Below are 24,869 nucleotides of genomic sequence, written 5' to 3'. Positions count from 1 at the left end.
CCTAGGTATTCTAAAGATGGACAATCGTACTTGAGCATGTGTTGCGCTCATTTCTAGTTATAAAAAACTCCTAATTCCTGTTGCTTTTTGCAATACCAAGAGAACAATGCAAAACTGTTTAATTTTTTGGCATTTTTTGTAAAACTAATCAAAATAGATCCGTCATAAATAAAAAGAATCCTGCTTTTAAAGTTCCATCCTTCTAACACTGATACAAGTCGGCATTGTTCAGGAGCTGTGCTGTGTTGGCGGCCCCTACTGGGTATCACAGTGTACTACAACACATCTATTGGCTGCATAATAAATATATACAGTTCACACTGTTCTATTGTGTATAAATAAGTCCACTTGTATACATGGTCCTAATACAAATGAGACAAGAGACATGAGACAAGATTCATGTTAGCAGGACACATTCACTTTATTAAGAGGTTGTTTATTAGACAAAGAATTTCATGGTGTATATGACCAGATGCTCTGGTCATTGTCTATTTCTTACGAGGTTGCTGGTGTAATGGGACCCTTGATCAGTAATTCTTTGTCTTCTTAAAACCTATAAAAAATAGAAATCTTTGTTTAGAACAAATACATTTGATTAGCCCTTTCTTGTATAATCTATACTTATTGTATAAGCTAGGATTTAACTGGTCTTTTTTAACATATAGCTGGACATTTATATAGGTCCCGCCTGAGGCGTATGCCAGGGAGAAGGCGCAGATTCCCATCTTCTCCCTGGTGTACACCTGCCGTATCCCCCGCTTGGCCGATAAGGCGTGGCCATACATAATTGCTACTGCACATACCCCAAGCAGTAGGAAAGTATATATACGTTCCTGAATTCAGGGGGTTTGATGTGTGCGGGACCGCTGCAGTGAGAGCGGCCCCGCACACATCAGAGTCCAGGGAGCCGAGGGTAAGACACTGCAGTACTGGCCGGATGATCTTTCCTGCCGCAGAGTTCTGATGCGGGCGCATCCGTGTGTGCCCGCATTAGAACTCCCCATAGCACACTATGAACTTCATAGAATGCACTGACAGGGTTTCCTACGACCGATATTCACTGAATAGCGGCCGCAGAAAACTGATATGTCAGTTCTTTACGGCGCTGCGAGGGGTCCCAGCCGGAGCGTATACAATTTGTATATGCTACGGCCGGGATCCCATAGAAAGCAAGGTAACGTATGTTTTTATACAAAGTACGGCCGTTGTTGCCGATAGCAAGAACGGCTGTACTTTTAAGAAAAATGTTATGTGAACATAGCCTAAAAGTGTAAAAAAGTGTAATAAGAAAAAAGTTTTTAAAAGTATAAAAAAAACCTTATAAACCCCCATCCCAATAATACCCCCTTGCCCTTTATAAAAATATTCAAAATAAATAAATAAACATATTATATATCGTAGCATACGGAATCGTACGATCTGTTAAAATATAACACTATTGTTCCCGCACGGTGAACCGAATAAACGAAAAAGAAAAAAAAACACCAAGATTGCTGATTTTTCAAAATTATATATCAGTGAAAGAAGGCGAGGAGGAACATTGCATTAATTTGACCCGGATATCCGGGCATCAAAGGGCTTTGTCTTGAAGGGGTTAAATCACCAATATTCAAAATAGGATGGTCCAGTTTTACTATTGATGTTATTGCTAAAACCGCTAATATTGAACCCAAAGACAAAATGATTAGGAATCATTCCTTACCTGCACTGCATGGGGCGCTATACTCAACCACAGTGTGCTCATCTGGAATAGAAATATAGGTTAAATATAATTCACGGGCAGAGAGTTGTTAGGGTCTAAATACCTATTCCATCCAATAGAAAGGAAGAAGAATATTGGTTGTGCACCCTGCATGAAGGCCCTTTTATTACTATTATATCAATTTGTCAATCCCAGTTACAGGGGAAATTAGCAATAACAAAATGCCCCCAAATGTCTTTTATGACCTTAGGAGGGGCACAATGTATAAAATACACAATAAACACAGAAAGAAGGAATAAGAGGAAGCAATAGTCCAAACCATAGCTTCCGGCTCACCAAATTAAAAAAAAAAAAAGTGAAACAGCACCACTATTGTCCTCAGTTTGGGTGGGGGGTTTTACAGCTCTGTTCCATTTAAAGGGGCTGTCCAGCGAAAATCTTTTTCTTTCAAATCAACTGATATCAGAAAGTTATATAGATTTGTAATTTACTTCTATTTAAAAATCTAAAGTCTTCAAGTACTTATCAGCTGCTGTATGTCCGGCATGAAATGTTGTTTTCTTTTTCAGTCTGACACAGTGCTCTCTGCTGACACCTGTGGCCGAGACAGGAACTGTCCAGAGCAGCAGCAGCAAATTCCCATAGAAAACCACTCCTGCTCTGGACAGCTCCTGTCTGACAGATATCTTAGCAGAGAGCGCTGTGTCAGACTGGAAAGAAAACAACATTTCCTGCAGGACATACAGCAGCTGATAAGTATTGGAAGACTTGAGATTTTTAAATAGAAGTGAATTACAAATCTATATAACTTTCTGACACCAGTTGATTTGAAAGAAAAAGATTTTCTCTGGACAACTCCTTTAAGAGAAAGGAGCTAAATTGCATTGTAGCCTGAGAAAAGGGGTGGTGCTGTTTTTGCAAGAAAGTAGCTATGCTTTCTCTAAAGCCCCTATTCCATGGGGCGACTGGAGGAGCAAACAAGTGCTGTGTCAGTGCTTGTTTGCCTCTGTCTCCCTGCTCGCTATTACCCGGTGAGTCCTGGGGGGGGGGGGGGGGGGGGGGTGGCACGGAGCTGCGGGGGGGCTCAGTCTTGAACTGGTTAAATACTATACGAAATATTTTTTGTTTGTTTTGGCACTGTATTGCATTATTATTTTTGCAACAGTATTAAAGTGTTATTTGGGCCACACACTGTGCTGTTACATGTCAGCAGAGAGCACTGTGTCTGAATGTAAATAAACAACACTTCCTGCAGGACATACAGCAGCTGATAAGTATGGGAAGACCAGCGATTTTTAAATAGAAGTAAATTACAAATCTATATAACTTTCTGACACCAGTTGATTTGAAAGAAAATTCTTTTTCGCTGGACAACCCCTTTAATTAAACCTACAAATCCACTGTATAACATTTCAGAGTTTGGGGGTTAATGACAAGAGAATGTACTTAAAGGGAATCTGTCGCTAAGTTTATATTGCCTTAAATGAAAGCAGCATAAACTAGTGACAGAAATGCAAAACAGATCGGTGTATTAGTTCTATATTTCTGTTCAGCCCTTCTCCTAATATGCAGGAAAATTGAATTCTTGCCACAAGCCCTCCCCCACTCTCCAGCTGCTGATTGACAGGTGACTGCCTATACACAGCATGGATAGATAACTGACAATCAGAAGTTGGTGGGCGGAGTTGCCTGCTTCTCATGAATATCCAGGACTACTGGGCTCACACACATAATGGAGAGGACTACTTATTGTCCATGTTACTCAGGAGGATCAGCTGCACAGAACAATGTCAGTGACACATTATCCTGCTTGACTGTCAGTAGTTTATGCTTCTCTAAGGGCCCTATTCCACTAGACGATTATCGTTTGCATAATCGTTAACGATTAACGATCTCAAACGACCGCTATTGCAAAAGACCTGAAAACGTTCACTCATTTCCATGAAACGATAATCGTTACTTATGATCGTATTTGCGATCGTTTTTTCTTCGCTATTTATTCGCTATTGCGTTCGTATCTATTGCAAACGACCGAACGACATCTTATTCAATGCGAACAATTTGCGAACGTTTTGCGAACGAGCAACGATAAAAATAGGTCCAGGTCTTATAAAGCGATCAACGATTTTTCGTTCGGTCGTTAATCGTTAACTGCATTTCAAATGAACGATTATCGTTGAGATTCGAACAATTTAACGATAATCTGAACGATAATCGTCCGGTGGAATAGGGCCCTAAGGATCCTATTAGACGAAGCGATTTTTAACGGTTAACGATTAATGAAAAACACAAACTAGATTGGCTGGTGACAGGTTCACCCACCCTTATGCCCCTATTCCACAGGTCGTTAATGCCCCTATTCCACGGGTCGTCAGAGGAGCAAACGAGCGCTCTCAGTGCTCGTTTGCTCCTCGTTCCCCGCTCGCTGCCGCCGCTATTCAGCGCGGCAGCAGCAAACGGGTGAGTGTGGGAGGGGGCGGCGGGGAGCTGCGGGGGGGGGGCTGCTCGGAGGATCGCTAGATCGTCCAGGCAGCCCATAGGATATATCAGCGTCTGCTGCCGACGCTACTATTTAATGGAGCGACGGCAGCAGATCGCTGCTATATCAGTCGCTTGTTTTTCAACATGTTGAAAAACAAGCGACTGCAACGATCAGCCGAGATGAACGATGTCGGCTGATCGTTGCACTCTATTCCACGGGACGATTATCGATCGTAGCGGCCGATATCGGCCGAATACGAACAATAATCGTTCCGTGGAATAGGGCCTTTAGAGGAGCAAACGAGCGCTCTCAGCGCTCGTTTGCTCCTCGTTTCCCGCTCGCTGCCGCCGATATTCAACGCGGCTGCAGCGAGCAGGTGAGTGCGGGAGGGGGCGGCGGGGAGCTGCGGGGGGGCTGCCCGGGGGATCGCTGATCGTCCGGGCAGCCCATAGGATATAGCAGCGTCTGCTGCCGATGCTCCTTTTCAACGGAGCGACGGCAGCAGATCGCTGCTATATCAGTCGCTTGTTTTTCAACATGTTGAAAAACAAGCGACTGCAATGATCAGCCGACATGAACAATGTCGGCTGATCGTTGCACTCTATTCCACCGGACGATTATCGTACATAGCGGCCGATATCGGCCGAATACGAACGATAATCGTTCCGTGGAATAGGGCCTTTACTTGCACTGCCTTATTTATAAAGATGGCCGGACCATAAGAACAATGATGCACTTTTCCCCTCTGCCATTCTGTCTCAAACCCCCTCCCGATAGTGTGTAAGCTCATGCATGCGAGCAGGGTCCTCACTCCTCTTGTATGGATAACTATATGTATAGCTCTGTAATGTCTGATTTCTGTCTATGTATGTACCCCCAGAATTGTAAAGTGCTGCGGAATCTGTTGGCGCTATATAAATAAAAATTATTATTATTATTATTATTGTTCATCGTTAACTTGAAATCGTTCACTATATTACACAGAACGATAGCTGTTAGTTATGATCTTTACAACGATCGTTACTGCAATCGTTTACTCCATCTAATCCCAGCAAAAGAAGTAATGATTTGGAATTATGCTGCGTTTACACGGATCGATTATCGTTCGAATTTTTGCAATAACGATGGCATTTGAGCGATAATCGTTCTGTGTAAACACAGCAAACCATCAAGCGACGAACAAAAAATCGTTCATTTTGATCTTTCAACATGTTCACAAATCGTCGTATATCGTTCGCGAAAAATTCGCAGATCGCTTCGTGTAAACAGTCTACCAAAGATTCACCCTATGTAAAAGATAGGCTTAAGCGATCTTAAAAACGATCGCAATAACGATTTTTTTTATGAATCTTCCTAACTATCTAAACGCTGACCGTTTTAAAAACCAAATCGTTGTTTCAAAATCGTTAGACGATCGATTGGGCGAATTATCGCTTTGTGTAAACGCAGCATTATGCTACGTTTAAATGGAACGATAATTCGCCCAATCGAACGATTAACGATGTCGGAGTAAAAATTTTTTTTCATAACGATCAGCGTTTATACGGTACGTAAGGAAAAATTCGTTTTGCGATCGCTTTAAGCCTATTTCACACATTGGTTAAATTGGCGAACGACTCTTCACACGGAACGATCTGCGAATTTTTTGCGAACGATCAACGACGATTTAAGAACTTGTTGAAAGATCAAAATGAACAATTTCTTGCTCGTCGTTTAATCGTTCGCTGCATTTACACGTACGATTATGGTTCGAATTTGCACGATAATCGTTCCGTGTAAACACAGCATTACAGCGAACAATTAGCGAATAATTAACAATGTACACGAGTGTCAGATGTAAATCAATGATCAAAGACACTTGAACGATTTTTTAATCGTTGCCTGCAATTACACTAGTCGATTATCATTTAAATTTGAATGCTTTAACGATTTTCTGTGTAATAGGGCCCTTACAGTAAGAGGTCTATTGAAATGATTGTGAAATTAATCTGGTTAACAGTATTCTGGGAAATCCTGTGTGTAAGACTAGAGTGATTTGCTTTATATTCCACATACCTGGATCATAGTAGTCATATACCTCTGCAGTGACCGGCTGCAGATTCTCTACCAGAGCTTCTTGTTCCAGAGTAAAGACAAAGCTCACAGGATCATGTGTGAGCTACAAAAGAGCCAAATGGAGAAAATAAAATGTCCATACATACAAGAGAGAGTGCAAGATGTTAACACTGGCAATATATTGAAGGAAGATATACAAGTATATACAGTTGCCTTGTAGCAATGAGATCTAGTTTGGGCGATTACGCACGCGGCGATACCAAACATGTTTATTTATTTATTTCTTTTCATTTATAACATGGGAAAAGAGGGGTTATTCAAACTTTTATTAGGGGAGGGGGATTTTTATTAAAAACAACACTTTTATTTTTACTTTTACACTTATACTAGAAGCCCCCTGGGGGGGGAGCTAAAGCAGCCGGAAGCAATCGAGTGCCGAGCCGGGATCAGCGCCATTACGTGTGGATCGCTCCTCTGGGACAACATCCCGGAGGAGCGATCCTCCCCACTAGACACCAGGGAACGGCTGCATCAAGTAATCGGATGCAGCTGTCAACTTTGACAGCTGCATCCGATTACTGTATTAGCGGGCACGGCGATCAGACCATGCCCGCTAATAGCCACGGTCCCGGGCTACGAGCGGCATCTGGGATCGCGGCGGTTCAGAGCGTGCGCGGCCCCGCTCTGAACACATGGAGGCAGCCCTGGACGTACGGGTACGTCCAGGGTCGCCTAAGGGTTAAAGATATTAAAAAAATCCCCCTTAATAAAAATTTTAATCCCCTCCATGGCCCCTTTTTTTTTTAAATTGAGGAAAGTGTTATATGCATAAATGTCCAAACTGTTCAAATATAATGTTACTGATCAAGCATGGTGAACGGCATACACACAAAGGGGGAGATTTATCAAACTGCTTATCTAGGAACTTGCTGAAAGATTGCAGGGTGTTGTGCTGAGCAGGACTGATATTTCTCTTCTCTGTGCTCACTCACTCCTCTCAACCCCTCCCTTCTCCTTAGAGCATAATAGACACAGAAATCCTGCTTTTTCTGAAGTCAGGGGGGAGCTAGCAAAACAGCTTTTTAAGTACAGAAATAAACTCTTTTGCTAAATAAAACCTATTACAGAGTTCTTAAAATCGCTTTTACTATTGATATTTATTATTTCCAGAAAAATGACATTGAAATGACAGTAACACTTTAAGTAGTAAAACAAGTATAAATAAAAAAACAGCTATGTAAATTGGGTATTGTTTTTATTGTACTGACCCACAAAATAAAGTCAATGTAAAAATAAAACCTTCTAAATTGATAAAATGTATTCTTCATAATCTCACCCCACACACTTTTTGTTTCGTAGCATATACTAAGATGGAATACACAGTACAATTGGTCATGTGAAAATAAGCCCTTACGTAGCTGTCATGATCGTGTCTGAAAAGACATCAGTGCCACTCTCTGCGTGAAGATCTGACCTCTGCGCCAAAGACTGCGCTTTTGGCATTAACCCTTTAAGGACCGGGCCAATTTCGATTTTTGCGTTTTATTTTTTTCCTCCTTGTGCTTAAAAGGCCATAGCACTTGCATTTTTCCACCTAGAGACCCACATGAGCCCTTATTTTTTGCGTCACTAATTGTACTTTGCAATGACAGGCTGAATTTTTGCATAAAGTACACTGCGAAACCAGAAAAAAATTCAAAGTGTGGTGAAATTGAAAAAAAAAAAGCCTGGGGTAAAACTGATTTGTTATATATGTTCCTCAAGTCGTTACGATTAAAACAATATGTAACATGTATAACTTATATTGTATCTGATGGCCTGTAAAAAATTTAAACCATTGTCAACAAATATACGTCACTTAAAATCGCTCCATTCCCAGGGTTATAGCACTTTTATCCTTTGGTCTATGGGGCTGTGTGAGGTGTCATTTTTTGTGCCATGATGTGATCTTTCTATCGGTACCTTGATTGCGCATATACGAGTTTTTGATCGCTTTTTATTACAATTTTTCTGGATTTGATGCGACCAAAAATGCGCAATTTTGCACTTTGGGATTTTTTTGCGCTGACGCCGTTTACCGTGCGAGATCAGGAATGTGATTAGTTAATAGTTTGGGCGATTACGCACGCGGCGATAGCAAACATGTTTGTTTATTTATTTATTTACTTTTATTTATAACCTGGGAAAAGGGGGGTGATTCAGACTTTTATTAGGGGAGGGGGATTTTTACTATTAACAACACTTTTTTTTTTACTTTAACACTTGTACTAGAAGCCCCCCTGGGGGTCTTCTAGTATAAGTGCTTTGATCTCTCATAGAGATCTCTGCAGCATAGATATGCTGCAGAGATCCATGAGATAGGCACTCGTTTGCTTTCGGCTGCTGCAGCCGGAAGTAAACGAGTGCCGAGCCGGGGACGGCGCCATCTTGGAGCGGTCCCCGGCCGGCTTCAGAAACGGAGATCGCTCCTCCGGGATAACATCGCGGACCGCCGTGGTTCAGAGCGGGGTCGCCGCGCGGCCCCGCTCTGAACTCCCTTACCGGCATCAGGGCGTAAATTTACGCCCGATGTCGTTAAGGGGTTAAGTCCGTGCCTGGTTTTGTTCCGTTCTTTGCTTATGTCTTCTGTGATCCAGTCCATGTTTTCTTAGTTCTCCCTTAGACCCCTTTGCTTGTTTCTTGCCTTTCTTTGTCTTTTGGTTCAGTGTTCCTCGCTTAGTCCTCAGTGTTCCTTGCCTTGTCCTCAGTTTTCTTGCTACTATCTCTGGCTTTTGTTTCTCAGTTTACCTTGTTGCATCTCTGGCTTTTGTCCTCCATTCGTTTGGTTCTCCATTCCTTGCTGCCTTCTTGGTCCGGTCTTTCTGTGTGTGTTTGTGACTTTTCCTTGTCTACTGTCATTGTACCTTGTTCGCCTGTACTGCGTCTTATCTGTGTTTTGCACTTAGTTGAGTGCAGGGACTGACGCCCAGTTGCGAACGGTCAGTTAGGACCTGCACTGCAAGTACGGACAGTGTGGGGGGTGTTAGGTGAACTACCCCTGTAACTCCTTCCTGCATCAGAACGTAAATGTAAGTTCTGATGTGGACAAAGGGGGTTCAGAGAGGGGTAACGCAGCGACCTCGATTTGAACCACTGAGATCCCGCCCACTATTTGCAGCCTAGAACCGTGGCTATTATTAGGTGCGGTCCAATTGCTGCACCCGCTAATTAGACATTTAAATGCAGCTGTGAAAACTGTAATTATATAAGAGATCAGTGCTGTTTATATAGACGTCCCCCAGGGGGACTAAAAGTTAAATCAGAAATTAAAATAATAAAAAAAAAAAACAGTTTTTTCATTAATAAAAATCCCCTTCCTTAATAAAAGTTCGAATCACCCCCTTTTGCCATTTTATAGATATAAAAGGTATCGCCGCGTGCTAAATACCCAAACTATTAAATTATCACATTCCTGATCTCACACGGTAAACTGTGTAAGCGCAAAAACCTGCCAAAAATGCTGATTTTTTTTGTCACATCAAATGCAGAAAAATTTTAATAAAAAGTGAACAAAAAAGTCACATATACGCAAGCAAGGTACCAATAGTAAAAAAAGATCACTGCACAAAAAATGACACCTCACACAGCCCTATAGACCAAAGGAAAAGAGTGTTATAAGGATGGGAATAGAGCAATTTTAAACAGTTTTTTTTTTTTTTAAACGTTTGCAGTCTACGGCCATGTTCACATTTAGTAAAACACCGGCCGGTGATCATCCCGGTACTGCAGCATACTTGGAAAAATTCAAGTCTACCATCAAAAGAAAACATCCTGGACTCTTTTTTGCTACAGCACATCTATTGCACGGCATTCTAATATTACAATTCATCAAGACTGTTGTACCATGAATCCACCATCTATCGTCCAGATCCATTTTACCTTCTCCACTGCCGTCCCCTCTAGCCCAGTGTAAAGATAAAAGTTATTTGTAAAATCAATAAAAACTTGTTAACATTTTTTTAAAAAAACAATTCTAAAAAAAAATTCTAACTGACATGGAACATTAGAACATAATATTTAATATAAGAACGTAACTCAAACAACAAATCCTTTTCAAAAATACATTACCCTTTTTTTTGTTTTTTACCTTTTCCAGATACATGTAGATTTTGCCCTCCGATACTTCTGTTCTCTCTACCAGAGGATTTTTCTTCAGCTAACAAAAATAAGAAGAGATTTTATGTGTAGTCACTCCTTAAAGGATAGCAACTGATAGAAATGGTGACAAAAATTCTTTAAAGCTTTTTATAATCACTTTTGGTAAGAAATTATTATGCTTAGAAAAATATTAATCGGGACATGTAAGCAGGTTTGAGCTGACAGACATACATAGGTGGAGGGGAGTCCATTGTAGAAAGTCCCGGCTGCTGCTGTAAGTGCCCAGGGGATACAATCCTCCTCCTAGATGGCCACAGCATGCTGTACTGAGATTATTCCTGGTCCCTCCCCCTCCCTATGACTGATAGCTCTAGTGGCTTTCTGATTGGACACTTGAGCTATCCACCATAGGTGAGAGTAGAGACTGGGAAAGTCTGGGCACCTAAGCAGGAAAGCTTGCCTCCTGGGCACTTGTGGCCCATTAGCAGCTTTGCTAGCTCAGAACCAGTGACAGGTCGGTCCACTTTTAAGTTAGCAATTATTGTGTAAAGTTTTGCTATAAAGATAGATTGCTAGTGACCGCTGGTGATTTAGTTGGTAACGATTCTGAGGTTATTACATTCACCGATTGCTGTTATAAATGATCATTTTTGCATCACCCACACAGCATGTTTTATCTGGGAACCACTGACAGAAATGTGAACGATCGGCAATGACTTTTCAACATGTTGAAAGACAACAATTAACGACTTTTCGTTCTACGTTTGATGGAGCCCCGATCAACAATGGGGGCCTGATGGGGGCCCCATCAACGATGTAAACGAGCGCTGATCTGCTAGATCGCCGCTTGTTTACTGGGCCTATTCCAAGGCCAGATGATCGCTGAGCGAGGGCTGCAGGGACATCGCTACCGATGTCCTTGCAGCATACATTACCTGTCAGTTCTTCTCCTCCGCTCTGTCTTCCTCCCCGGGTCCCACGCGCTCTAGCTTCAGAATGGCCTGTCAGCTGACAGGCCACTCAGCCAATCACAGGCCGCAGCGGTCCCGGCCTCTGATTGGCTGAGCGCTCCGTCAGCTGACAGGCCACTCTGCAGCTAGAGCGCGCGGGTCCGGGGAGGAAGACAGAGCGGAGGAGAAGAACTGACAGGTAATGTATTGCCCTTCTAAAATCGGTCGCCCGCCGCACACCGCTATTCCACCGTAGCGATGGACAGTGGGGGAACGATGATTTTAGGTCTGGCCCTAAATGAACGATCAGCCGATGACACAATCATCGGCTGATTGTTCTCTCTATTCCACCGAGCGATAATCGGCCGAATGGGGCCGATTCGGCCGATTATCGTTCCTGTGGAATAGGGCCCTAAGCGTAGGGTCTGGGACTAGGGGTAGCAGGAGCCGCCCTTTTTAGGGCTTACACTCTGAGCAAGTAGGGGTAGATTGGTTGTCATGGCCGCGGCGGCGTCCCGTGCTCCGGGCCGCCGCCGCGACCGCCCTCTATCCCACGCAGCTGCCGGGGTCCCTGTGCAGGGACTCGGCGCTGCGGTCTGTTCGGCCCCGGGGGGCGCCTCACCTCGTCCCGCTCCGGTCTCCGTCTGTGCCGGCCGGCGCGCGCGTCCCCGCCTCCTAGGGCGCGCGCGCGCCGGCTGTCTCGGATTTAAAGGGCTAGTCCGTCCCTAATTGGTAGTTGCACCCAATCACTCCCTATAAATCCCAGCATGCCCTGTCCCTCGTGTTGGAGCCTCTACATGCTTCCCATAGCGTTTGGCCCAGCTCCCTGTTGTTCCTGATTCCTATCCGCTACCTGGTCCCTAGTCCTTGTTCCTGGTTCCTGCTCCCCTGTTTCACCATTGCTCCTGTGTTCAGCCTGTCACCTGCGGTTACGCCTACAGACCTCGGCCAGCACCATCTCCTGCCTACTGCTCCTGTTACGCCTTGCCTGCCGTCACTAGCAACCAAGCCAGGGGTAGCGACCTGGGGGTCGCCTGCCGCAGCAAGTCCATCCCGCCTAGCGGCGGGCTCTGGTGAAAACCAGCGGCCCCTTAGACTCCGCTCCCTGGTGAGGTTAGTGCCATCGCTGGTGACGGTCCAGTGGATCCACTACTCCAGGCGTTACAGTAGGCTCCAACCATGGATCCCGGCGAGGTGCCTGATATCCGCGAAGTAGCCCGAGTGGTCGCCCTACAGGCTCAACAGATCCAGCAACAGTCACAGCTTATCCAACAACTGACTGCAGCCGTACAGTAGCATACCACAGCTCAGCAGTCATCACCTCCGGCAGCCTCTTCAAAACTACGACTGGCTCTCCCAAGTAAATATGGGGGTGACCCCAAGTTGTGCAGAGGATTCTTGACCCAATGCACTATGTATATCGAACTTCTAAGCAGTCAGTTTGCCACCGAGCGCTCTAAAGTGGCCTTCATTATCAGCCTATTGGAGGGTAGAGCTTTGGCCTGGGCCACGCCACTATGGGACCGTAATGATCCGGTTGCTGCCAATCTCCGAATCTTCCTGGACGAGTTCCGCTCTGTCTTTGAGGAATCTGCCCGTGCGTCTTCGGCTGAGACTGCTCTCCTCAATTTATCCCAAGGGACTTCCTCCGTTGGTGATTACGCCATCCAGTTCCGCACCCTGGCTGCGGAACTAGACTGGAATGAGGCCGCTCTGATTGCCACCTTTAAAAAGGGCCTGTCCAGTCAAGTGAAGGATGTGCTCACTGCCCGAGACCTGCCTACCTCTTTGAACGAACTCATCCTACTGGCTACCAGAGTCTACACCAGGTTTTCCGAGAGAGAGGAGGAGGTCCGGCAAGAACGGCGTCTGAGTCTGCCCCGTCGCCATCCTCGGCTGGCACCGGTGTTCCAGAATCCCGTTGCTCCCATGTCCCAGTCGTCTCCAGAGGTTCCTATGCAGGTGGAACGTGCTCGCCTGACAACTGATGAGAGGACTCGTCGACTGAACCTGAATCTCTGCCTCTATTGCGGTGGTGCTGATCACTATCGGCAGAGATGTCCCCAACGTCCTCAGCGTCCGGGAAACGCTCGCACCTAGGTCCGGTGGGAGAGGCCTCCCTAGGTGTGAATGCCACCTCTCCAAGGTTGACTGTCAGTCTCCATCCAGACACCCTCTGGGCAAGTTCGTCAGACCACTGCCCTCATCGACTCTGGCGCTGCTGGCAGTTTCATTTCTGCTTCCTTGGTCCAAAGATGGCGGCTACCCGTGATCCAGCTAGCCCAATCCCGGTCTATCTCTTCGGTCACGGGCGAGATTCTTAACGAAGCGGTACACTGCCAGACTGTACCCCTAATCCTCCAGATGGGCGCTTTACATCAGGAGAGGATCTCCTTCTACGTCTTGCGCCATTCCTCTTCTAACATCCTGCTGGGTCTTCCTTGGCTGCAATTACATACCCCTAAGCTTGACTGGAGAACTGGGGAGGTTCTCAGTTGGGGCCAGGACTGTCCAAATAGATGCCTGAGGTCTCCTCAACCCAAATGTTCTACGAGGTCACCTGCTTACGCCAAGCCTCTGTCTGGACTACCGGAGGATTACCAAGACTTTGTTGATGTCTTCTCGGCTAAGGAGGCGGACTCCCTACCACCTCATCGGCCCTATGATTGCCCTATAGACCTTCTTCCAGGAACTTCTCCTCCATGGGGTCGAGTATATCCCCTCTCTGTGCCCGAGACTGAAGCCATGTCCTCCTACATCCGGGAGAACTTACAGAAGGGCTTCATTCGTAAATCCACGTCTCCCGCTGGCGCCGGATTTTTCTTCGTGCAGAAGAAGGACGGTTCCCTCCGCCCATGCATTGACTACCGGGGCTTAAATAAGGTGACTGTCAAGAACCGTTATCCTCTTCCGCTAATCCCCGAACTATTCGACCGCCTTCGTGGAGCTAGGATCTTCTCCAAGCTGGATCTCAGGGGAGCGTATAACTTGATCCGTATTCGTGAAGGAGACGAATGGAAGACCGCTTTCAACACCAGGGATGGGCACTACGAATATCTGGTCATGCCATTCGGCCTATGCAATGCCCCAGCGGTCTTCCAGGAATTTGTGAACGATAACTTCCGAGACCTCCTCTATGTCTGCGTCATTGTCTATCTTGATGACATTTTGGTCTTCTCCCCTGACCAGCAGACTCATGTGGCACAAGTGCGTCAGGTCCTGCGAAGACTACGGGCCAATCATCTGTACGCCAAGCTAGAGAAGTGCGTTTTCCATCAGCGCAATCTTCCGTTTCTTGGCTATATCGTCTCCGACCAGGGTCTACAGATGGATCCGGCCAAGCTCTCCGCTGTCCTCCAGTGGCCACGCCCTGCGGGACTTAGAGCTATCCAACGTTTCCTTGGATTCGCCAACTATTATGGGCAATTCATCCCTCACTTTTCGACCCTGGTCGCACCCATAGTGGCTCTCACCAAGAAGAAGGCGGATCCCAGACGTTGGCCTCCTGAGGCCGAACAAGCCTTCAATAGCCTAAAGTCCGCCTTTGCCTCTGCTCCTGCTCTAGTCCGTCCGGATGTCACCAGGCCGTTTTCGCTTGAAGTCGATGCATCTTCTGTGGGCGCAGGAGCTGTCCTCTCACAAAGGGACGGATCAGGCAAGACCAGAACCTGTGGGTTCTTTTCTAAGACTTTCTCCCCTGCCGAGAGGAACTATACGATTGGGGACCGTGAGCTCCTGGCTATTAAGTTGGCACTGGAGGAGTGGCGTCATCTCCTAGAGGGGGCTAAACATCCCGTTAACATCTACACGGACCACAAGAACCTCCTCTACCTCCAATCGGCTCAACGCCTCAATCCCCGGCAGGCCAGGTGGTCTCTCTTCTTCTCTCGGTTCAACTATACCATTCATTTCCGTCCAGCTGAGAAGAATATTAAGGCCGATGCATTATCCCGAGCATCCGATGTCATGGGGCAAGAGGAATCTCCTCATCATATAATACCTCCTGATCGCCTAGTACCAGTTGCCACCTCTGCTCTGCAGAGGCTGCCTCCCGGTAAGACCTATGTGCGCCCCACACTCCGAAAACGTATCTTGAAGTGGGGGCATTCCTCTTTGGTGGCCGGGCATCCAGGAGCTCAAAAGACCGGGCAATTGATCTCCCGTCACTACTGGTGGCCCAATCTCCTTCAGGATGTCAAGGACTTTGTGGCTTCCTGCGCAGTCTGTGCCAGGAATAAGTCTCCCCGTCAAAGACCTGCCGGCCTACTTTTGCCCTTGCCAGTCCCTTGCACCACATTGGGATGGATTTCATCACGGACCTACCCCCATCTGCGGGCAATACAGTCATTTGGGTGGTGACGGACCGCTTCTCCAAAATGGCTCACTTCGTGGCCCTTCCTGGACTACCCTCTGCTCCTCGTCTGGCTCAGTTGTTCTTCCGACACATCTTCCGCCTGCATGGACTGCCTCTTCACATTGTGTTCGATCGAGGCTCTCAATTTGTTTCCAAGTTTTGGCGTGCCCTCTGCTCGCAGCTCCAAGTGAAGCTGGACTTCTCATCGGCCTACCATCCCCAGACCAACGGGCAAGTGGAGAGAGTCAATCAGATCCTGGGTAACTACCTACGTCATTTTGTGTCCAGCCGCCAAGACAACTGGTCCGATCTACTTCCATGGGCGGAATTCTCCTATAACCATCTGGACTCGAGTTCCACAGGCAAGTCTCCTTTCTATGTGGTCTACGGGCATCACCCTCGTCCTCCTCTGCCTCTCTCTCCATCCTCTGGGGTCCCAGCCGTGGAGGAGTTGTTATCTGACCTGCAGTCGATCTGGGAGCAAACTCGACAGTCCTTACTCAAAGCCTCTGAACGCATGAAGGACCAGGCTGATAAGAAGAGGAGACCTGCCATGAATTTTCTTCCAGGTGACAAAGTCTGGCTCTCGGCCAAATATGTTCGACTCAAGATTCCCAGCTACAAGTTTGGTCCTCGATTCCTTGGTCCTTTCTCGGTGCTAAAACGCATCAACCCCGTCACTTACAAACTCCGCCTACCCCCTACGATGCGGATTCCGAACGCCTTCCATGTCTCCCTCTTGAAACCAGTGGTCCTCAACCGGTTCTCCGATAAGACTCCGTTCTCTGTTCCACAAGCCGTTTCTGACGACGTCTACGTTGTTAAAGACATTCTGGTCATGAAAACTGTCAGAGGGAGACGATTCTTCCTGGTGGACTGGAGAAGATTTGGTCCTGAGGAGAGGTCCTGGGAACCCGAGGCTAACATCCTGGACAAAGACCTCATCAAGGGGTTCCTGCAGGCTAGAAAGAGGGGGAGGCCAAAGGGGGGGGGTACTGTCATGGCCGCGGCGGCGTCCCGTGCTCCGGGCCGCCGCCGCGACCGCCCTCTATCCCACGCAGCTGCCGGGGTCCCTGTGCAGGGACTCGGCGCTGCGGTCTGTTCGGCCCCGGGGGGCGCCTCACCTCGTCCCGCTCCGGTCTCCGTCTGTGCCGGCCGGCGCGCGCGTCCCCGCCTCCTAGGGCGCGCGCGCGCCGGCTGTCTCAGATTTAAAGGGCCAGTCCGTCCCTAATTGGTAGTTGCACCCAATCACTCCCTATAAATCCCAGCATGCCCTGTCCCTCGTGTTGGAGCCTCTACATGCTTCCCATAGCGTTTGGCCCAGCTCCCTGTTGTTCCTGATTCCTATCCGCTACCTGGTCCCTAGTCCTTGTTCCTGGTTCCTGCTCCCCTGTTTCACCATTGCTCCTGTGTTCAGCCTGTCACCTGCGGTTACGCCTACAGACCTCGGCCAGCACCATCTCCTGCCTACTGCTCCTGTTACGCCTTGCCTGCCGTCACTAGCAACCAAGCCAGGGGTAGCGACCTGGGGGTCGCCTGCCGCAGCAAGTCCATCCCGCCTTGCGGCGGGCTCTGGTGAAAACCAGCGGCCCCTTAGACTCCGCTCCCTGGTGAGGTTAGTGCCATCGCTGGTGACGGTCCAGTGGATCCACTACTCCAGGTGTTACATTGGTGCACCATGCTCAGGGCATAACAGGATCAAATAGCTCCTATACCTATCTACATTGGCGTGCATCCCATCCCAATAAGACCATCTATATATTTTGCAATTTATGCATCCTTTACATTGACATAAGTGATATATACATTATGGTACTTTGATGCTAATTGTGAAATATTGGATGATCTAATTGTGGCCTATATATGTATATAGTTCATGTGTTCTGGTTTGCTGTGTTCTTATACGTACTGTTAGTACTTTTAATGCATATTTATTAAAGGTTATATTTTAAGGAATGCCATTTTGTTAATATTCTTGAACCCCTGGTATGTTTTATGAGTTGTGATTGGATACTATTGGTCTGTGCATAATTACATTGCATATTCGTATTGAAATGCACAAATCATATGTCTGAAGATTCCATAACATTTTTAAGAATAGTTTCAGGAAAATAAGCATGGACTTATGTGTACTTTATCAAATTTATTCCATCTCTTTTCCTATTTGATTAAACCTGATGTTGTTAAAAAAACTACGTTATATTGAAATTCTTGAAATCCAAATGTATCTGTTGCTTTTTCTGCTGGATGGGCTGCTAACCTGTGATTCCACACCTTTAAGGATTTTTGATTTTTCATCAAATGGTGTGTTCACCCCCGTCATTCTGACACCACTTGTATTCTTCTAGATCATTTACATTTTCAGGCTATGTTCACACAACGTATCTTTTGAATTAATCACGTCCGTTGTTGCACGTCTGTTGTTACTATGTGTATACACATAGGGGGGCATTTATTAAGTCCGGCGTTTTTTACGCCGGACTTATAAATGCCCCCGCAGCTCCAGCGCTACGGGGATTTATGTAGAGGCGGACTGCCTCTACATAAATCCCGTGCGCGCCGGTGCGCACCACCGAAAACCTACGCCAGCTGAGGACTGGAGTAGGTTTTCGGCGTACATTTGGGCAGAACGGATAATAAATCGCGCGGACTCTGAGTCCGCGCCCTCCGTTCCGCCCACTACACGCCCCCTTTCCGCCCCCCCTGGCGTACTCGGCGGAAAGTGCCGATTTGCGAATATTTTATTCGCAGATCGGCCATTTGCGTATAAAAAAATACGCAAATCGGCACTTTCCGCCGAAAATCATCCGTTCGCCGGATGATACATGTGGCCCCTAGTATACACTCCAGCCAGGATTGCAAGCGGCCGCACGGAAAACTGACTTGTCAGTTTTGCGTGGCCGCTATTCATTGAATAGGGGCTGCACAGAACTGTCAGTTCACACAATGGAAAATGCGCTCTGGCCGCACTTTCCGTTCTGTGCTATGGTGAATTGGAATGTGGGTGCACATGGATGCGCCCACATCCCAATTCAACATAAATGAACTTCATCCGGACGGTACTGCAGTACTGGCCGGGTTGATCTTTATGACACCGGCCATTTTGTGACTCGGCCGGGTCACAGAACAGCCGGTGTTTTACGTAGTGTGAACCCGGCCTTAATGTCATCAGTGTTGGCCACAACAACCAATCACTGACAAATCGTCATGACAAAACTTGTCTTGGAAAAAAAAAAGTTGGAGTCTGGTCTGTACTACAAAGGTTAGCATTAAACATAGAACAACAGTCATATTTCCTATATGCAAATTAGTATACAGCCTGATAAATAGTTGACTTGTGATTTACATATCTCACCTTTTTCACACTGTCCTTATCAGGAACATAACCAGAAAAAGACGCTACTTCAATAATTGCCATATTGGTGTTTTCCCGTTTTCCTGAATAGCTAAATAAAAATGAGTAAAATGTTTAGGGGAAAAACACCATATAGTAAAAAGTATAGTATTACAGGGATACATTTACATTATTTTACATAAATCACCCATAACAAATAACAGTACACCAAAATCAACATTAAAAGTCTTGTCTTAAAGAGGTTATACAGCATTTACATTTTATGGACATTGCTGTTGTTGGGTGAACATAATAAACATGGTATGCTAACCTCTCTGTGCTCCCCAAGTGTCCCGATGCAGCCTCTTCGTTGTCCCCCCTGGCTGACAAGTTAGGCTCTGCATTATGGGAGCTGCAGTCAGCAGAGTACACTGGTGAGGCCTCATCGGGACTCTGGGGGAGTGCAGGAAGGTGAGCATACCATGTTTATTATGTTCTCCAACCAGGCAGGAATATATATAAAAAAATTCTGGGGCCAGTACTCTATAGGGTTTCTTGTCAAATTTCCAAAGGGAAATATATAGCATGTTCGAAATCGCAATTTTGGTGCAGATGTATTGAGGATTTGCTACTGTATATTTGCTTTTGGATTCTGAAAGAAAAAAAGGCACTGGGTCTGAAAATAACTTCATATTTGCTGTATATTTGCAGAAAATCTGCAGCTACAAATTTTGACTTTGTGACTCTGTACCCACAATCTGACCCCCCCAAACCACTTGTACCTTCAGATAGCTGCTTTTAATCCAAGTTCTGTCCTGGGGTCCGTTCGGCAGGTGATGCAGTTATTGTTCTAAAAACAACTTTTAATCCTACAGCGCTGTGTCTAATGGCCGGGGCTTACATTTGTATATGCATTAGGCTGGCACACCCTCTCTGTCCTTCCTCCCCACCCTCCTCATCATTAGGAATGCTCCAGGCAGATTGCTTCCTATTCCCCACCTGTGTGTATAATGAACATTGGCTGGATTGTTAATACACCTGTGCAAAGCTCAAACAGCAGAAAATGTTCCTGGATCATTCCTAATGATAAGGAGGGTGGGGAGGAAGGACGGAGAGGTGGTGCCAGCCTAATGCATATACAAATGTAAGCCCTGGCCGTTAGACACAGCGCTGCAGGATTCAAAGTTGTTTTTAGGACAATAACTGCATCACCTGCCGAACGGACCCCAGGACAGATCTTGGATTAAAAGCAGCTATCTGAAGGTACAAGTGGTTTGGGGGGGACAGATTGTGGGTACAGAGTCGCTTTAAGTCAGTGGAGAACATCTCCAACAAATTTGCCCCAAACTCACCTTCTTTTTTGGCATGTAATATACATGAAAAATTTTAAGCTGAATACATGGATGAGCTGGGTAGAGAACAGCAGGACCTGTTCTTATTTAGGGACTCTTGGTTCCGATGCGGGAGGTGGTCCCATGGGGGGATTCCCCTAAAATGTAGGTTGTTTCGATGGCATGGGGACAAAATTGTCCCTGGAAGAAATGAAGCACACCATGTGTGTGATGCCACTGCCCTATTCACTCCTATGGGGGATGATGAACATTTCTGAGTTTGACATTCAGTAATATTTGGCAGCCCAATGGAGAATGAATGGAGCAATAATTCCATCCCCATTCTCAGGATTGGTGAGGATCCTATGGATATGGGATAACAAGCTGATATAGGAATACCCCTTTAGTGATCAAGAATGATATAACAAAAAGCATGGCCCTGGGCATTAAAACTAAATGCAGTTTTATTGCACTAATTTTGGTCATGTGACATGTCACCACTATGTGTAGGGTCACCCTTCCAGGCATCTTTCAGCTCACCTGACATCGATATGCACATCAAACCTTTTCTGAGAAGCATGGCTGCAGGTAGACGGCTCAGTGCTTACATTGAAGGAGAAGTATCCTTTTTCTGATTCCTCAGGCAAAACATTGTAATGTAAATGTGACTGCAAACAGGATGACATATCAAAAGTCAACATTTTTTTTAAATGGAAAACTGTTTTCCGTTATCTTCCCCACAATATGATCTGATGGTTCATTTAGTAATATTGTTCTTATGTATCTTAATTTTATAAAATTCTAATGAGTTGTTTCTACCTGTACACAGACAAAGCCGTCGCCTGTAGCCCTAACAGTATATTCTCCAGGGATTTCTGGAAGGTCGACTGTTTGTACAAGGAGACTGTTGCTTTTGTCCACATGAACAATCTTTTCGAAACCGGACTTTGACTTTATTGTCACTGTTGAATCCCCCTTCTTGTGGCTAATGGCTTTGGCGTATTTAGCTAGAGCTTGAAGAGCTATGGTTGTGTCCTAGAGAACCAAAGGCAAGAGGAAGAGACAACAGTAAATTTTTATACTTTGAAGCAAAAATACAAGCAAATATAAGAAACTTTGTAATATAGCTTATCAGAAGAAACATGCTATTTTCTCCACTTTGTAGGCACTTATACTAATATAACTTACTCATAAAACCAGGTTATATCTTCCTATACAGGTCTGATCTGCCAATTGTTGAAGGAACTCAATTAGTAGGATTTAGGGTTCCTAGTTACAATAATCATGAAAAATGATGAATTATTTCCTACCATATGAATTGCTCATTTGCCGTTGTCCCTGTCTCCCCAAAAAGTAGTTTTTTTTCTCCCAAGCTGTATACAAACTAGTCATGTGGGCAGCACCTCTCCTTCAACTAGTCAAGGTTCCCGGCTGTAGTCACGGCTCCCACACTGTAATCACTCCCCTCCATGCTGTAACCCCGCCTCTCTGACCGTAGTTCACAGGCCAAGAACCTGCTACATTATTCCGAGGCTGGGTAACAGCACCTAAGGGAGTGATTATAGCCGGGGAGCCGTGACTAGCTGAGAAAGAGATGCTACCTAAATGACAGTTAGCACTTATTTGCATACATGGTGAAAAGGAATAAACTACTTTTTTGGGGAGATGGGCATAACGGCAAACAAGCAGTTAAAGGGGTAGTGCGGCGCTCAGAAATTATTCACAGAAAAACACACATCACAAAGTTATACAACTTTGTAATGTATGTTATGTCTGTGAATCGCCCCGTTCCCTGTGTCCCCCCACCCCCACCCGTGTACCCGGAAGTGTGGTGCATTATACATTACCTGATCCGTGTCGAGGGCCGTCCGCCATCTTGTGCCAAACGTCATCTTCGGATGGACGGCCGAGTCACTGCCGCCCGTCCCCCCTCTGCCGCGTCACAACTGTGCTCAGCCGCGATTGGCTGAGCACAGTTATGCTCAGCCAATCGCGGCTGAGCATCGGATGACGCTGCAGAGGGCGGCCGGCATTGGGATCAGTCGGAGCTGTTCACTGTCCGCCCGAAGAAGACGTCACTGAATGATGATCGAAGACTGGTGTCGGCACGTAAAATGTGAGTATAGCGCACCACACTTCCGGGTACACGGGTGGGGGTGGTGGGACACGAGGAAGGGGGCCATTCACAGACATAACATACATTACAAAGTTGTATAACTTTGTAATGTGTGTTAGTCTGTGAATAATTTTTTACCGCCGCACTACCCCTTTAATATGTGTGGAAATGCTGTAGCATTGTTCAAAACATCATGATTGTAACTTTAAGCCCTTCATTTTATGATTGGTTTCCTTTAAAGCATACCTATCATTTCATGCTGGCGGTAGAATATGCTGTAAAGAAACAACCAGCATACTCTCTGTTTAGTTGTGCACCAGAGACGGAATTCTTCTGGAAATGCCCTTGACTGCAGGTGTATGCAGTCAACAGCGTTTCCGGAAGCATTCCGATTCCCGAGTGTCTGAACAGACAGTATACCAGCAGGATTTCTATAGCGTATCCTGGTGATCCTCCTCTGAATCACTATATGACTATGACCAATGCATCCTTGAGGATCCTCTCTAGCATGCTCCAGCTGAACGACTACTGTCGAATGAAGATTTCAAACCCCTGAACAGAGGTAAAGTATATGTAAAGATATTTCATTATTGTGGCATATGAGCTCAAGTAGATTTTTTTGAGAAGTCAGATTAAATCACCTGCTAATATGTCTCTCGTGTCCAGTCTCATGCCTTCTCTTGCACTGAAATGCAAAATGTAATGGGGGCCATACACCTTCAATAACTAGAGGTTGGGCCATCAGTTATCTCTCCTGCCCGGTTCCAGTCCTCCCCACACACAGGAATATTTAGCACGGCTGAGTGATCCTGTGTTCTTTATGGGAAGGGTTAAGCCACAGCCAGAGAGCTCTGGCTGCGTCTTATCTCTTTCATAATGGATTTTCCATCACACCCGACCCTAATCTTCACAGACATCATCTGTAGGTGGTCGGCCGGTGTGAGCCCCATACACCTTATGTTGATGGCCGATCTCGCCACGAGCAGTGCACACATACAACTAAAGGATGAGGTTATGGGGACATTTAGTCACTTCCTGGGACAATTGGACAGAGGCCAACGTAACATTAGCCTGAGAGAAGCACCCAAGGTCACCATGTGTCGATTTCAAGGCCATGCTAAAAGCCATTTTACCCCATACTAGAAGAATCCCTTACCACCAAATCCAAACGGATGGAGGTATTGCAAAAATGTTTGAGGAAGTCATGTCCACTTTTTGCTAAATCAAAATACAAAAGTACCTAATGCTTTATGTTTTTTTTAGCTTCCTGTTAATAAAATAGGAGAAAAGTGTTTAAGATTTAACAATCCCATTTTATCCCAGTCCTCTCCCATGCCCTGATTGAACCTGGTTGACACATTCTTCCTTTATCGTTATGTAAAATTGTTCCATTGTGACATATCTAGTGGACAACTAGTAGTTGCCAAAAAGGAAAAAAGGGAGACTTGGAAAATGAGGTAACCTGAGAAGAGTAGAATCCGCCCCATGGATTTTGCTGAGACACAATCCAACGGAGGATTTCCACGCTGTCTTGCAGATTCTTGATGGTTGTTGTCTTCTCAGAAAGTAGGGCCAGAGCAACATATGAGGCTGTCTCTATTTCTCCTTCCGTATATGAGTTTGTTTCCCAGTGCTTCAATCCTTCTACATGTAGAATCAGAGTGAAAAATATTATACTTGTAGACTAAAAATCTTTAATTATTAACTTAATTTAAAAAGGTTCTCCAGCATCAGTAAGCCATCCCTTATCCAAGGATTGGGGGATAGCATGCTGATTAATATTGACCACTGGGACTCTGTGATGTCACGTCAGGGGGGTACAGTGATCCCTTTCTGAGCCCAGTCCTCTGTCCCTGCCTACTTGACCTGCTCTCCTTAGTAGCAGAGCACAGCTGGGTGACCTACACTATTAAGTACTGGGGCCATCAAAGGAGATTAGTCAGCAATCTAAATCACAACCAACTGGGAACGTATGAGACATCAATCAGAACCAAAACTAAAGTCAGATAACAAGCCAGGAGTCAAAGTCAAAAGAGCAATAACAGTACCGAATCAGAACCAATAGCTGCTCATTTAAATTTTTCATCCTTCCGTTGCAGAGAGTGTCAGGCCGTTCATGATTGGCCCAACGCTTTTGCAAACTTAATTTGCTCTATGGATATAAGCCAAGTCAAAAAATCTCTCAAAAAGGAAATAAAACCCATCTGAAGACAGCTGTTTCGGAGTTATTGCCCCTAGTCAGTACAGAGTAGGGTTTTGGCTGGATTTTGAGAAGCCTATTGTGTGGGATCAAGAGTTGGTTTTTAGAGGTTGGCTGGGACCCCTTTGTTTCAGTGAAGGGAAATTTTATACCAATACATTTTGGACAATTTTAGTTTCCAACTTTGTGGGAAAAGTTTGGGTTTGGG

At 45.7% G+C, this 24,869-nt stretch overlaps 1 protein-coding gene across 1 annotated transcript in view; it reads right to left on the bottom strand.

Annotated features, from left to right (window-relative positions):
* Positions 1-396: 396 nt before the first annotated feature.
* LOC138799217 (alpha-2-macroglobulin-like protein 1) overlaps positions 397-24,869 on the bottom strand; it is an 88,073-nt gene continuing 63,600 nt past the window's right edge. The window contains exons 29-36 of the mRNA XM_069980103.1: positions 23,924-24,105; positions 21,165-21,380; positions 20,886-21,013; positions 19,036-19,126; positions 10,366-10,434; positions 6,240-6,342; positions 1,703-1,744; positions 397-553 (exon numbers count right to left, since the gene is read on the bottom strand). Coding sequence (XP_069836204.1) covers positions 528-553; positions 1,703-1,744; positions 6,240-6,342; positions 10,366-10,434; positions 19,036-19,126; positions 20,886-21,013; positions 21,165-21,380; positions 23,924-24,105 — 857 coding nt within the window. The 3' untranslated portion in view covers positions 397-527. The remainder of the gene's footprint in view (positions 554-1,702; positions 1,745-6,239; positions 6,343-10,365; positions 10,435-19,035; positions 19,127-20,885; positions 21,014-21,164; positions 21,381-23,923; positions 24,106-24,869) is intronic.

This window comes from Dendropsophus ebraccatus, chromosome 8, assembly GCF_027789765.1.
Source record: "Dendropsophus ebraccatus isolate aDenEbr1 chromosome 8, aDenEbr1.pat, whole genome shotgun sequence".
Lineage (NCBI taxonomy): Eukaryota > Metazoa > Chordata > Amphibia > Anura > Hylidae > Dendropsophus > Dendropsophus ebraccatus.
Note: the sequence above shows the minus strand (reverse complement) of the source record. Positions and strands in the feature narration are given on the sequence as shown.